Raw genomic sequence first — 14,302 nt, forward strand, 5'->3', positions numbered from 1 at the left:
TTTGACAGTACACAGAAACTTACAGACCAATCTCATTCACAAATACAAGTGCAAAATTCTAAAAAGTACTCTCTGCAATGGTATATGAAATATGTAATGATATAAATAATATATCATGATATATATAAAATATATTTTTATATATAAATTATATATCTATATAACAGAAACAAAATATAACAGAATATACATATAAAAGAGAAACTAATTTCCACACAATTTAAGATTCAACTTGGTTTCTTTTTCATAGTGGTTGGACTATAAAAATTCTGAAGCTATTATCCCTGTAGTTTAGTTGAGAAAAAGAGACTAGATAACTGTGGGAGAAGAGAGATGGAAATATTGACAAAGAAGAGGCTTGTGGTTTTGGCTGGGGATTAGAGGTGTATCTTACACACACACACACACACACACTTTTAGGTGTAGAAAGAATCAAACAAACAAACAAAAAGAAGGCATGATGATGGTATGAAGGCTCTGGCTTTGAGTCAAGAGGGTAGCCAATAGCATCCCAGACTCACTGGCTATCTAAAGGTGACCAGTGTCATGTCATCTGGGTCCTAAAGTTGGGGTGTCTTAGTCTTTCTAGAACAGGGTCAACGAGTCTGGAAGCTGTTCTCATTGGCTTTGCAAAAAATAAACACCTCTTTGAGGTTCTTTTCAAATTCTGCCTCTAAGTCCAGTCCTATCTGACCAAAGTTGGAAGCCTGAAAGAAAAAAAAAAAAAAAAAAAAGCAAACAAACAGACGTTTAAGGATAAAGAATTAGGACTATCAAAACACTTGCATTTAAAAATTTTTTTTTTAGAGCCCCACCCTGCCTATCCCAAATACTGTGCTTCCCCAGCAGCCAGGCAGAGTGCGCAGGGCACAGGGAGACGTTGATGCCACAATACTGAAATGGACATGCCTCTGCCCAATTCTTAACTTGGACCTGACCGGTGGTCAGGACTGGAGAGCTGATTTTAATCACTGCAAAGCCTGAGCTTGGGATAAAACAGACAGAGATAAAGCATTTCTTGAAAGTCCACCCTCTGAAGGAAGGATGAACCCTCCGTTCTCCAAGGCTGACAGTGGGCCAGACATGGAGGAGCTCCCTGGGTAGATTTTCCCTCCAGCTCCACAAGCTGACACTAGTTTAGAACTTGTGTCTTCATGAACAGGCCAACTTGTGCCATGGAGGAAGGGAAGGCGGCTGGGTGGAAATAGAAATCTTCCTTAGATACCTCCCAAGAAGTATCTGTACGAATGATAGTATAAATCAGGATAAACTCAACAGACTACAGTTAACAACCTGTTGGCTTGCAAGATAACTCAACTAGTTGTCCCTCACTGCGGACAAAGGATGAACCCAACACCCTCTGAGGGCAATTCTGGAGGTTTGGGTCCCCTGGAAAATTTAGGAGTAAAAAACCCAAGCGTGAGCATCCTGGAAGTTTATTTCGTGAAGTTGAATTCCTTTGTTCATTTCTGTATTTCTGAGGCATGGAGAACAAAGTTAACCATAAATCACCTTTCCTCCCCATTTGAACGAGGCAGGATGAGATGGGCTGTTCTCCGCACGACTATCCAGCCTGTTCTAGAATTGGGGACAGATTGTTTTCAGGGAAGGATGCTTCCCTCTCCCTGTTCTGTCTGAATTCCTCTCCACCCCTGAAGTTAAGAGGCCACTCTCTTCTGTAATCCAACTCATTTTGAGCTTTCTCTAGGACCAGATTGGTAAAATTCTTGCAAAGTTCTGCTGCCCCAGAAATTAGGGAAAAGTGGAAAGGGGTGCCAAGAGACACGCTTTACCTTGTAAAATGTTTTATGGTTGCTAAAGATGAGGCGCATGTCACGGACAAACCACGCCACTGTGTAAACGTTCTCACTCAGCCTTTCCTTAATCAGGTCCAACCACATGGCTTCCTTAAAGGGTTCTCCATAATCTCGAATCTAGGGACAAAGCCACCAAAAGAGTGATATTGGCACCGCCATTATTCCTGGAAGGGATCCAACAGGAACCCAACAGAAGTGATGATATTAGCACTGGACTTGTCTATGCCAGACATGGTCTAAGCACTGCCACTAGGTTAACATGATCCTACAACAACCCTGTGAGATTGATACTATAATTACGCCCATTTTCCAGATGAGGAAACCAAAGGAGGGAGACCTTAAACAACCTACTCAGGATTTCACAGCTAAAAAATGGTGGAGGCGGGACTTGAAGTCTCCCGAGAAGGGCTCTAAACGCTCTGCTGCCTGTAAGAAAAACATTCTCATCTAAGAGAAGGAGAAACTGAGGTACACACGAGGCAGAGCAAGTCGCGCGGGGCTGCCGGAACCCGGATGCGGAGGGTGGGGTTTGAACAGGGGTGTCCCCCCTCTAGACTCTGCAACTAAACCCGCTCTTGGCCAACAGCCGGCGCCCTTAGGGGTCACACTCCCAAATTCCAGAGAGAGCTTTCCGTCAAAGAGATGCCCAGAGAACAAGAACCATGAAACGTCACTTACGTTATGTGGGGTTTCTGCAAAAAAGGAGCTTTGTGGATGACAGTAGGCCTTCAAGAGGAGGAACTCACATTTCTGTAAAATGTGAAGAGAGCTTTAAAGGGAAATGCAGCTCCAAGAGAGTGAAGCCGGGCCTGTGCCCAGACAGACAGGCACAAGAGGGCACAGCTGGACACAGCCGGCCGTCCAGCCACATTTGCGAAAGAGCCGTGGGGTGCATCGAACTCTGGACTTTGGGCGCCGAATCGCCATCCTCGGAAGCCAGACACTGCAGGCTCCCTCAGGCACCTCTGGGCGCCCTTTCCCTCCCCCTCTACCCGTTGGACTTCACACGTGTCTGGGGTGAGAAGGCTTGGGGTTGGCACCCAACTCACCAACCGCTCCTCAGGCTGCATCTGCCTCTCCAGGACCTCAGATTCCCTGTGACACGGCTGCCTTCCTGAAGACTCCTTTATCCGGCAGAAGGTGCAAGTCCACGGGCTCCTGAGAGGTGGGGGATGAGTGAGCAAGGGCCAGGCCCCTGGAAACAGACCCTGTTCCTACAGCTGCCACCGTCCTCCTTTCAGGCATGGCCGATGGACAACACAGCTGGGAGGTGAGGGGGACACCTCCCGGAGTGTCCAAGACCCCCCAAGCAGGACTTGAGCCCATGACCCTCCTCCCATTGAGAGTGGCACGAGGGGGCTCAGTGCACGGAAAGTGGTCAGGGTGAATGGTGGGTTGTGCTTCCCCAAGCTGAGACACCCCGCATGTCATACCCACATGTCAAAACTGGGGCTTAACCCCTGGGGACCCAGGTTTCTATCAGTCCGTTGAGCCCGTGGTAAAATGCAGGAACCAGGCCATGTTTCCTGCCTTTTCTGAAAAAGCGTGGAACATAAACAGCTGGTGTTTCCCATCCTCAATCCCCAGGGATGGGAGTCAGGGTTGTAAAACTAGGAGAGGATGCTCGCCAGGGGCAGTGGCAAGGTGGAGGCAAGGTGGCTCGGTCACAGACTTAGAAGTAGAGTCTGCCACGAAACCACATGGAACATAGACCCCATCTTGTTGCTCTGGGTCATACCTGAGCCATGATGCTCACAGGTCCTGCTCTTCTGCCTGGAGAAGAGTCACTAGAGGCAGAGCCTGGGCAGAGTCCGTGTGCAAAAGACAAGGCTGCGTCTCACTAACCTCTCTGCCTCTGCAGATGGGATGTGACAGTCCTCATGAAAGGCTCTTGGACAAGTGTCACAGCAGACCAGTGGTCCGCCTCTACAGCACACCTCACATTCCTTGGAGTTTTCTCCCTAGAAGCAGAGAGAATGCAGCAGCACTGGGATCAGCCCTGACACTGAGGGGCTTTGGAACATGCCATCCTTGTGTGTTGCCCAGTGGAAGTTTCCAACCTGACTGACCATGGTGCTCTGGGAGGTGGCTGATGGGGGACGAGCGTGGCCTTTCCTATCGCAGACAGGCAAATGGCAAGAATCATCAAGCTGCCTTTGAACCACACCTTGCCAGAGCTGGAAGGGATGGAGCACGCTTTAAGCCCTTTGTATACAAAGTGTGGCCTGAGGACCAGCAACATCAGCATCGCCTGGGAGCTGGTTAGAGATGCAGACCTACTGAACTGAAATCTGTTTTCACAGGATCCCAGATGGTTTGGAAGTACATGAAATTTGAGAAAACCCGGCTTTTGGCAATCTTCTTATTTTACAAGCTTGGAAAGGCGAGCTGTCTTTTTATTCTGCAGAGTTGATACAACTTACTACCTGAGCCAGACTGGCACCCAGGCTGCCTGTGCCTCTGGGTTCAGAACTGTCCCGTCCACTGTGTGCAGGCAAGTGTGCCGGGCAGACCCAGAATGGTTCCTGATGTTATGGCCAAAAAACAGAAACATAAAGACAGAGAGCTGCTGTATAAATCGGTCATTTCGTGAGCCTTTAAAATCATTGTCTTTCTCATGGTCTTAAAATGTGATCCAGTAAATTCTACAAGGGATTTTTACTGCTGGATAAAATCTACAGGCAGGAGCCCCTGGTTCTACTCCTGACCCCGCAAGAGGGACAGTGGGGCTCCATACATAAGAACATGTTTTCTCTGTACTAAAGGTAGGAGGCAGGAAGAGGCATCTTTCTGGGTGTTGAAAAGGTGGGAAATAGACCATCAGGAGCTGGAGGAAAGGACTGAAGGAGCTGGGGATCAGTCGTATCTAAGGAGAGAAATCCTGCCACTACCCTCGACTGTCCACGACACAAGTCCAAGGACCTGGCTGAGGACATAAGGGATGGAAATGTTTTGTCCATTCTCAAAACTAGGCACTCGGAGGGATGCCTGGGTGGCTCAGTCGGTTAAGCATTTGCCTTTGGCTCAGGTCATGGTCTTGGTGTCCTGGGATCGAGCCCTGTGTTGGGCTCCCTGCTCAGTGTAACATTATGAGTGAGAAGGAACTATAATATTGGGACCATTGATTAATGCTCTGGATTTAAAATATCTTTATTGTTTTGTTTGCTCATTACAAAAGTAATAAATGGACATTTTCTACCTGTACATAAACGTATAATATGGAAAACAATGTCTTATATAATCCTATGCCAAAATAACCAATTCATTCAGATATATTTTCAATCACAGACCTACATAGTCACATAAACAAAATCGGGTTCCTTCTACTACTACTACTAGTTTAAACTTCTGAAACTTTCTTGACTTTAGAACCTTTGAGTGGTTTTCTATTGACTAAGGAGGAGTCTATAACCATGCTTTTTTTTTTTTGAACACCAGTCAGTAGATGTATCCTTTTGTTTTATAATAATGATGGCCATTTGTATTCTTCCCTAATTTTTGGCTATTACAAGGAGCACCCCTGTACACATTAAGATATTTCAAATCAGCATGGAAAAGATGTTTTATAAAATAAACAGCTTTGGGGGACCCTTTGGCTTTTTAAACTTTGAATGAATCCAGCCAAGGGTCAGGGCAGCCTCCAGAGTGACATGAGAAAGGCACCATTGCCTCTGCCTAAGGTTTGGATCAATGGGAAGTTCATGAGTGAGATTTGTATCTGGAGGGCATATTTAAGCAAGTGAAGAAGGCTGAGGAGGAAGAGCACAAGACAATGATGACTGCCATTCTCACCTGGAGGGACGTTCTGCTGAGACAAAGCCCAGTTCAAACACTATTTTGTTTTGGTACTGTTGATAATGAGCATGTTGAATTGAGGAATAGTTATGTTCAATCAAGGATGGTCTTCTTGCTCTTTCACATACTGTTCTTATCTACCTCTATTTCATAATTACTTTTCAAACTAGAGCACTCTATTTCTGACAACTTTGGTCTGTATTCATCCAAATATCCAGGTCTAAAACACATGTAAATCATCAGTTTCTGTCCTTTTATTTTAAGAGTTATTTGTGGCCCCATATAAAATGAACTGTGAAATTATGGTGGCACATACATGTATCAGTGTGCCAACGCTATTGTCATGAGGATGCAATGCCTAAAAGTAAAGGTGACCCAGGGCTGGGGAACTTGAGGACTCAAAGGTAAGCCTTTGGATGCAGAGTCTGCAATACGGAGACTGAAAATGTGGTAGAAATTCACCTGCTCTTTACCTCTCTCTTGACACTTCTTGGAGGACAGAGCAAAAGTCCTTTCTGAAAGAGAGAAGGGGTCAGTGACTGAGGTTATTCTAGAGCCTCTTCTTTTGTCCACATCGAAGTTCCCACTTCCTAGTGAATATTTGTACCGGGATATCCTACTCAGTCTCAAACCCAAGGTGTCTGAGAGAAACATTAGCTCCATCCTCCAATCAGTTCTTCTTCTGGACTTCACTTGACAAAATAAGTTTTTCCCCCATTGCTCAAGCCCAAGACCCATTAGTCCTTTCCAGTTCTTTTCTCACCCATTTTTTCCTCTCCACTTTTCTTTCTGTAGGTAAAGTCCTTATGATTCCATCCCAGTGATAATTTTTTTAGTGTTTTGGGGAGGCTTTGTGTTGGGTTCTGGGATCACAAAGACCACTAGCTTTGCTTGTTGCTCACAGGATAGAGTGTGAGCCGGGGAAGTATAAACGAGGGACTGCCTGACTGCATGACAGACAGGATGGTCTGAAAAGGTGTCACCCAGGGGTCCAGATAGAGTTGGGTATGGAGGAGGTCTTTATTGGGCAGAGGGTGCAAGGAAGGTCTCAGAGGTCTGTGTCTCTATCTGGCTTCCTCCTAGCTCACCCCATCTAATACCCCCAGGCTAAACTTCTTAAAACTCTCCAGACCTCACCCTCACAGCTCTTTCCTCACATTTAACATTCTCTGCTGTGGGTACCACCACTCTGCATTCCTAACTTTCTCACCCACAAATTTTTCTATGAAAAATCCAGCTCTTTCTCAATCATGCTATTGAATCCTAAAGGAAATTCCTTCACATTTCTGCTATTGGAATTCCACTTATCCTTCCAGGAATTAAACCCATCACCCATCTGTTCCCTGTTAAATACCTCCAGCAGTTCTCCTAAGGTCTTTCCTCTGCAATATATAGTCTCCTTCCATTTCTTTGTATGTGCCCGTTTTCCTTCGATTTCAAATTCTTTTGGTGTGAACCAAACCCCCTTCTCATTCCGAATGCACTTCTCTGAGGAGCCTGTAAGATAAAGATGGACTATTCCTAGATCCAATTTCATTCTCTGTGAATTCACCCTAAACCTCAAATCCCTAATTATGGTTGTTCCACCTGCCTGGGTCCAGAGAGCCTCCCTATAGGGAGGGAGCAGTAGCAAAAGAGTCTGGATTCCTCCACTCTCCGACTGAAGGAAGCCCTAAAACCTGCAGGAGTGGTGTGGGAGTAGGAGAGGATTTGCATTTTTTGTGACATCTACATGAGGCAAGTGGATGACTTCCTTGTGGAGTAGAGTGGCCCAGCTGCCAGGTTTACCATGACACAGAAAACTAAAAATTCTTTCTTAGCAAGCACTTCTTTCTCAGGAACCTCGCTTGCAGGGATCATTTTCTGGGTGATTCAACACACTGGTACTTCTCTCTCTTCTAGTGGTTTTAGGGGTTCCAAAGAGAAGACTGAGAAACTCACCTTGTTTCAATTTCTCTTTGTATAAAATCCCTTTGGCTTCACCACAGGTCACAGGAAGCTCAGGAGAGAGAAAATCTACAGTTTCATCTTCAGGTTTTTCTGAAAGTAGAAAGGAAAGTAGAAGAGTGTAGTGTGCTCAGTCTTCATTCTCTTTTCTTCATGGATTTTCCTTTCCCTGAATTCTGATAATAGTAATAACAATAATCATGTAAGTGGCACCAGAGACAACCTCTGGTTAACTGGCAGGGGGTCTTCCATTTTAAGAGGCAGGTTAGCTAACATGGACAGAGCAGTTTCCAATAAACCAAACCATTGCCACCAACATTACATCAAACAAAATGGTTAGTAAAATATATGATAGTTTTAATTCATAAGCTAACTGGCCATCACCTAAGTTTCCTTTATTTCATAAGCATCCTGCTTATCCTTCTGTGTGAATAGAAGTTGCCTGCTCAGAATATTTCGTGGTGCCCATGTGGCTAGAGAAAAGGTTTTTTCCTATAATCTTATCTCCTGATTTAAACCAAGGCAGCATGAGTGTGGTGCTTAGCAATGAGTTACTATCGTCAGTTTTCATTTTTTGCGTCCTTTTTCATTTTATTATTTTTCTGTTTCTTTCCCTATGAATAAAAAAGAAAACCCACAAGAACTCTAGACTAATCAGCAAATTGCACATGGAGAGATTTGGTAACTGTGAAACCCTGAGTAGGGATGTGGGATATTGATTCAGGAGAAGCAGTTATAAAAGTTTAAAATAAATATCAACAATTCCTGCTTCTTTTTGTCCCAGCCTCACTGTAGATGGATTCATTCCAGAGAGACTGCAGGAGCTGTCTCTGGGGGCAAGGAGAAAGCTCTTCCTATGGCTTATGTTGCTTATATAGGACGTTACTTGTGGAATAAGTCTAGGTGAACAACCAGTCCAACTTTCTCAAATACTTATTAAAAGAACCAAAGGGAGGGTCCCCTATGTGATTCAGTCAGTTAAGTCTCTGCCTTCAGCTCAGGTCATGATCCCAGGGTCCTGGGATCAAACCCTGTGTCCAGCTCTCTGCCCAGCAGGGAACCCGCTTTTCCTTCTCACGCTGCTGCTCCACCTGCTTGTTCTAAATCTAAATCTAAATCTAAATCTAAATCTAAATCTAAATCTAAATCTCTCTCTGTTAAATAAATAAATAAATAAAGTCTTAAAAAAAAAAAAAGAACCAAAAAGAAGTGTATGAAAAAGAGAGAACCATTGGAAAAAGAACAGAGCAGCATCAATGGTGAAGGAACCATTAGCTACTTTGGAAAGATGTGAACTGGAGTCAGATAAGAAAGCAGAGATCCCTGAAGACTGAAAGGATGGCTCCCCTGAACAGAATGGTAGAAGATGTCCAGTCTTGGAAGGGCAGGGGCTATAGCAAGCCTGGGTAGGAATAGCGGGTAGGAAGAACTTAGTTTCAAGAGCCAGCCGGAATTCTCACATGGAGTGGCCGGCTCCACTACTTGTCTCCAGACTCTGGCTACTCAACTGATATGGCCCAGAGGATGACAGCTCAGCCTCAGGAGCCAGATTGGCTGGGCTTATAGTCTTGACTATGCAATTTACTTGCAAGTTTATGTTAAGTGCATATTATTGTCAAAGCTGAGTGAAAGATTTGTCCCTGGGGTTTCCTAATGTGGGTGACAAGGCAGAGCCACAAGCAACTTTGGACTACTGCAAACCCCAAGGGGGATTAGCGGGGCACTGGGGACCTTGTATAGTTCTCTGTCTCATGGAACTAATTTCTTAATTCCCTATGGTAAATATAGGTCCCAGACATCCTTATAAGCAGATGCAGGAACAGTGGGTGGCACTGGCAGTTCTGGGCAGCAAGCCAGGGTGCAGAGTTGTGGGCACAAGCAAGACTCTGTCCTTTTCTTGGTGTAGGCAGCTTACCAAGTCAGGCAGGACCTTGGGTCCTGAGTATTTCCAAAGCCCACCATGTATTTAAGGAGGGACAGCTCTCTGATCTGTTCCCAATAATTTTGCATCCCAATAGTCTTCCTCTTGCAAACAGGCTTTTAAGGATGGAACCCTGAGGAGAAGCCTGCCTGGAGCTCTCCCACATCTATGAGATCACCATTCATAAGTGTGAGCAAACAGTGAGGAACCTGTTATGAAAAGTAAGCAATTAACAAAGAGAGTTCATGGGAATGAAAAGCATGATGGAGGAAACAAAAAGAAAGCCTAACAGAGACAAGGAAAAACAGAATGGAAAAAAAGTAATTACTGATTGGATAGATGAACATAGGGAAAAGGCAAAAGGTGAGAATCATTCATGGACAGACATAGCCTGGGGAAAGGTCTGGAGCTCCATGGTAGTAGTCATTGGAGCTCATACTGCATTGTATGAGTAAACTGAGGCTCTGATATTGGTATTCATACTTTGCAAAGAAGAACAGATAAAGTATTGATCTGACAGTTATTTAAGCATAAACCCTGTGAGGCATGAAGAAGTTGGACGTACAGCAATGAGCAAGATTGACTGCTTACTGATCTCATTTGCCCTTCACAGAGTCAACAGTTAATTATAGTTGTGACAAGTGCCATGAAGAAAAACAACACCAGGCTCTATGAAGTCATGTCAGGGAGACTCACCCTTGCCTGCTGGGACAGAGAATGCTTACTTCAAGTTGAGGCCTGAGGGTGTGAAGCAAAGGGAAGTTGAGCAAGGGGGATTATTAGCTTTGGGGAGGGGGTGTATGAGGGGGATACACTGAGGAAGTCCTGAGCAGGAAAGGAGGACATAGCATCTAGTTTCAAAATGGCCCATGCTCTGAGAAATCAGGCTAGTGGGGGCACTCAGCATGTGGGTAGGGGTTGGATTGTGGATGTGGGTTATGTTGTGTTTCTTGACCTAGGTGCCAGCTAAATGTGAGTTTTTCCTTTGTGTTAATTCCTCAAGGTGTACATTTATGGTACATGCATTTTTCTTAGGCCTATTACACGAGCACTACTCAACATGTGATGTGTTGAGAGATAGCAGCTTGATCAAAATAGAATCAAGGCTCTCAAGGTTGTGGCATCTAGCCCTATGTTGGGCTCCATGCAGGGTGTGGATGCTGCTTGGGATTCTCTCTCTCTCCCTTTCCCTCTGCCCAGGTGTCCCCCGGGGAGCTCATTTACTTTTGTCACACTCTCTCTCAAAAAAAAAAAAAAAGAAAGAAAAGAAAAAAGAAAAAGAAAAAGAAAAAGAAAAAAAATGGATATCAAGTCATCTCCACTGAGATGGTCTGTGAAGACAGTGTGTTCAGTGTCACAGATAATTTATAAGCTCCTTCTTTTTGCAGACCTGCCACAGACTTGTCAATGGCCCCAGTCTGTGGGCCCTACCTCAAGTAGCACCTGTTCTACCTCAACAGTAAATTCAATAAATTCATGGGGAAAAAAAGACCAATCAATGTCACTGAACCATAAAGGGAAGGGAGAGTGAGAGGAGATAATGCTGAAGAAGTGTCACAAAAGCAGAAGAAAAATGAGTGCAGGCAGAAAAAGAGGAGGGGGAAAAGGAGGAGGAAGAGAGGGGGAGAATGACCCCAAGAGATCTCGGAGTGCAGGGGGCAGAAACAAGCCAAGGGGCTGACCCACAGAGACCAGTCCGGCACCCCTGTCTATCACAGGAAGAGAAAGCTCAGCTCTCTGCAAATAGGAACACCATCAGGGCCTTGCTTCCCTAAGAGTTTTCACCAAATTTTACAATGAGGGAAGTAGAAGTTGATGTTAGAACTTGACTCATGGGTTCAGTCATTTTCTCTTAAACATTTTGGGTCTTTGTTGGTGGATTCTGTGTTGAAGAATCCATCCCAGTGGAGAAGTTGGTGATTGGGTAGGCAACCCAAGGTATGCACTGCCTTTCACCTGGAGTGTCAGGTGTGACATTTTGTTAGAGCAGAGAAGAATGCAGGTGAGATACCTAGGCAGAGGAGGACAAGGATGGGAAGGAAAGAGAAGGAAGACAGGAAGACAAACAGTCAGCTGCTGGCCAGGGTGCCATGTAGTCTGATGGACAGTCCCTGCCTCTGGCTTACCCTTTGGAGGAATGTTTTTCCGACACTTTCTTGTTGAACTTGAATCAACATCTTTTTTCCTTTTCTTCTCTAAAAAAAAATGAAAGAAATTAACGTCATCTATAGTTTGAAACAGATTTTTATGTTTTCTATATCAACTATTTTTTTTTAAAGATTTTATTTATTTATTTGAGAGAGAGAGACAGTGAGAGAGAGCATGAGCGAGGAGAAGGTCAGAGAGTGAAGCAGACTCCCCATGGAGCTGGGAGCCCAATGTGGGACTCGATCCCGGGACTCCAGGATCACGCCCTGAGCCGAAGGCAGTCGTCCAACAAACTGAGCCACCCAGGCGTCCCCTATATCAACTATTTTAATGTAATTTTTTTTCTGTCTTTCTACCACTTTGGAGAAACAAGATAGATATGAGTCTTGAGAAATGAACATCAAGTAATAATAAGTAAAATCTAACAAAATAAACATAAAAAATAAAAATAAAGTTTTATCTTCATTCGCTTATATATAATTGTCTCTGGATCCTTTCATTCTATAGTGGCAGTGTCCAGTAGTTGCACTGGAGACTGTATGGCCAACAAATCTTGAACCATTATCTGGCCCTTTTAGAAAAAGTTTGCCAAGTGCTGGCTTAGAACAACCCAGTTGTACTTCTCCTTCATGTTGCTCATTCATCACAAGCTAGTTCCGTGTCACTGACATACATTCATCACATGCAGTTCCATGTCATTGACATACATTCATCACATGCAGTTCCATGTCATTGACATACATGGATCCTGGGAACAGAGCAACCTCTCTCTAGAACACTGTTGGTCCATGGCAGAGAAAAAGGTCACACAAAGGTTGTTAAAGCTTTGGTTTTGAAGTGACCCTCACACCTGTCCACATTTCTTTGGCCAAGTCAAGTGAATGACCACACTGGAGTCTACAGGGCAAGGGTTTATAACCTTCTGAGATATCAGTGAGCAGTAATACAATCTATCACATGCAAGATGCAAAAAGATTCCAAGGAAAACATGGGAGGGATATCATTCTTTGTTTTTAATCTGTCAACACAGAAAAGTTCTATTATTTCTAGTTTTGGTGGAGGTGGAGGAAAAAGAGCATCTGTACGCTGTCAGTGGGAGTCTGAAATGGCAACAATATGATCATCAGTCTGTGCTAATTTTAAATATTGATTAAGCCACTTCACATCTAGAAATAAGCCATTAAAAAATACTCTTAAGAGTGTGTCCACCTTGAGGATTGGTGCCACTCCTCCCATGGAACAGGCATGAATCTGACAGAAGTCCCCAGGCCCATTGGAGCAGTGGTGACTCTACTAATGGAAATGTAAACAGTAGACACTGGGAAGTGGTCATGTTGAGTCCACGTGGCACAGCTGAGCTGACCTGCTTGTTGAGAGCACTGCACTAACTTCTTTCCACAACCACTCTCAGTCCAGAAGCTCCTTGCTGTCTTGTCTGCTCTACTCCCTTCTACCATTTCCTTCACATAATACCCAACCCTGTGCCTGCCCCATGAAAGGCCCTCCCACACTGAGCAATCGGATGGCAGATTCAGTCCCCAGCTTACCCTTTGGTCCAGAGGTTTGGACACATTCAGTCCTTGCTTTTGGGGCCTTTGTAATGATCTTTGAGTTCCTGGTTGAATCACCTTTCCCTTCAGTTGCTTGATCCACCGCATGGAGTTTCTCTTGGATTCTGGGCCTAGGTGAGGCTGCGCATGGGATAGCGATTTGTGAATAGTTTAAATGGGGTCCCTAGTGAACTGCCTCCTCCCCGCTTAGTGACTTCCCCTCTCATACCCCAGTCCTCAACCTTTCAGGAAATCCCTGTACCCTTGTACTTCATTTTTAATGTTATTTTCTTATAGTTATTCCTCTTTTTTGTGTGTAGCTTTTTTTCTTTCCCAAACTCACAATACTTCATCTTGTTTCTCTTTCTCCCCTCAACTCCCCTTTTTGTCCATTACACATCAACTAGAATGTAAACTTCATGAGGGCAGTGATATTTGTGATTTGCTCACTGCTGAACCCTCAGGACCTGGGACATGTACCTGGCACATACCTTACACTCCATTCGCCTTTGTTGACTGAATATAGAAGGGGAGCATATTTTTGAAAATATTAAACTGATGTATTTTTTATCTCTATGAATCACAATGACCCAAGGTTCCCTAATTATTATATCATAAGTATCTGGGAAAGGATAGATACTGGCTAGAACTGAGATGTCACTGCTCAGTAGAGGCTGTTTTGGAGACCTCATACTAAATCTTGAAACATAGAACTTGTTGAGAGCCCAAGGTATTTCTAAGTTCCAAAAATTACCTTTATAGGCTAAGAATACAAGTTTGGAGGTCTAAATGTGAAGTTTTCCTAGAAGTCATTGGTAAAGAAGCATATGACAAACACTAAGTTTCCTCCAGCTGTGGAAGGTGATGGGGTTGAAATCAGGAAAAAGAGAGAAGGGGAAGAAGAAGGCAAGCAAGGAGATCTGAGTCCCCTCCTGGGTCAAATCCGAGACTGAGAGGCCCTAGAAACAAGCAGGAAAATTCGGAGCATGTCCAAAGCAGTGGTGCTGATTGGCACACCTTGGATACATAGTTTTGAGTAAAAGTATGAAGGAAAAGGGAAGGAGAAATGTAGGAGAGAGAGAGAGTTCAGGGAGACAAGGACAGCAGAGAGATAAAGCAGAGGA

General features: G+C 44.4%; 1 protein-coding gene across 1 annotated transcript in view; it reads right to left on the reverse strand.

Annotated features, from left to right (window-relative positions):
• Positions 1–207: 207 nt before the first annotated feature.
• The window catches only part of SP110 (SP110 nuclear body protein), a 34,396-nt gene continuing 20,301 nt past the window's right edge, over positions 208–14,302 (reverse strand). Inside the window, exons 11-21 of the mRNA XM_044241826.1 lie at positions 13,176–13,319; positions 11,607–11,675; positions 7,554–7,652; positions 6,967–7,109; positions 6,086–6,127; positions 4,244–4,342; positions 3,663–3,778; positions 2,867–2,975; positions 2,496–2,567; positions 1,794–1,934; positions 208–707 (exon numbers count right to left, since the gene is read on the reverse strand). Coding sequence (XP_044097761.1) covers positions 597–707; positions 1,794–1,934; positions 2,496–2,567; positions 2,867–2,975; positions 3,663–3,778; positions 4,244–4,342; positions 6,086–6,127; positions 6,967–7,109; positions 7,554–7,652; positions 11,607–11,675; positions 13,176–13,319 — 1,145 coding nt within the window. The 3' untranslated portion in view covers positions 208–596. The remainder of the gene's footprint in view (positions 708–1,793; positions 1,935–2,495; positions 2,568–2,866; positions 2,976–3,662; positions 3,779–4,243; positions 4,343–6,085; positions 6,128–6,966; positions 7,110–7,553; positions 7,653–11,606; positions 11,676–13,175; positions 13,320–14,302) is intronic.

Source organism: Neovison vison, chromosome 3, assembly GCF_020171115.1.
Source record: "Neovison vison isolate M4711 chromosome 3, ASM_NN_V1, whole genome shotgun sequence".
NCBI lineage: Eukaryota > Metazoa > Chordata > Mammalia > Carnivora > Mustelidae > Neogale > Neogale vison.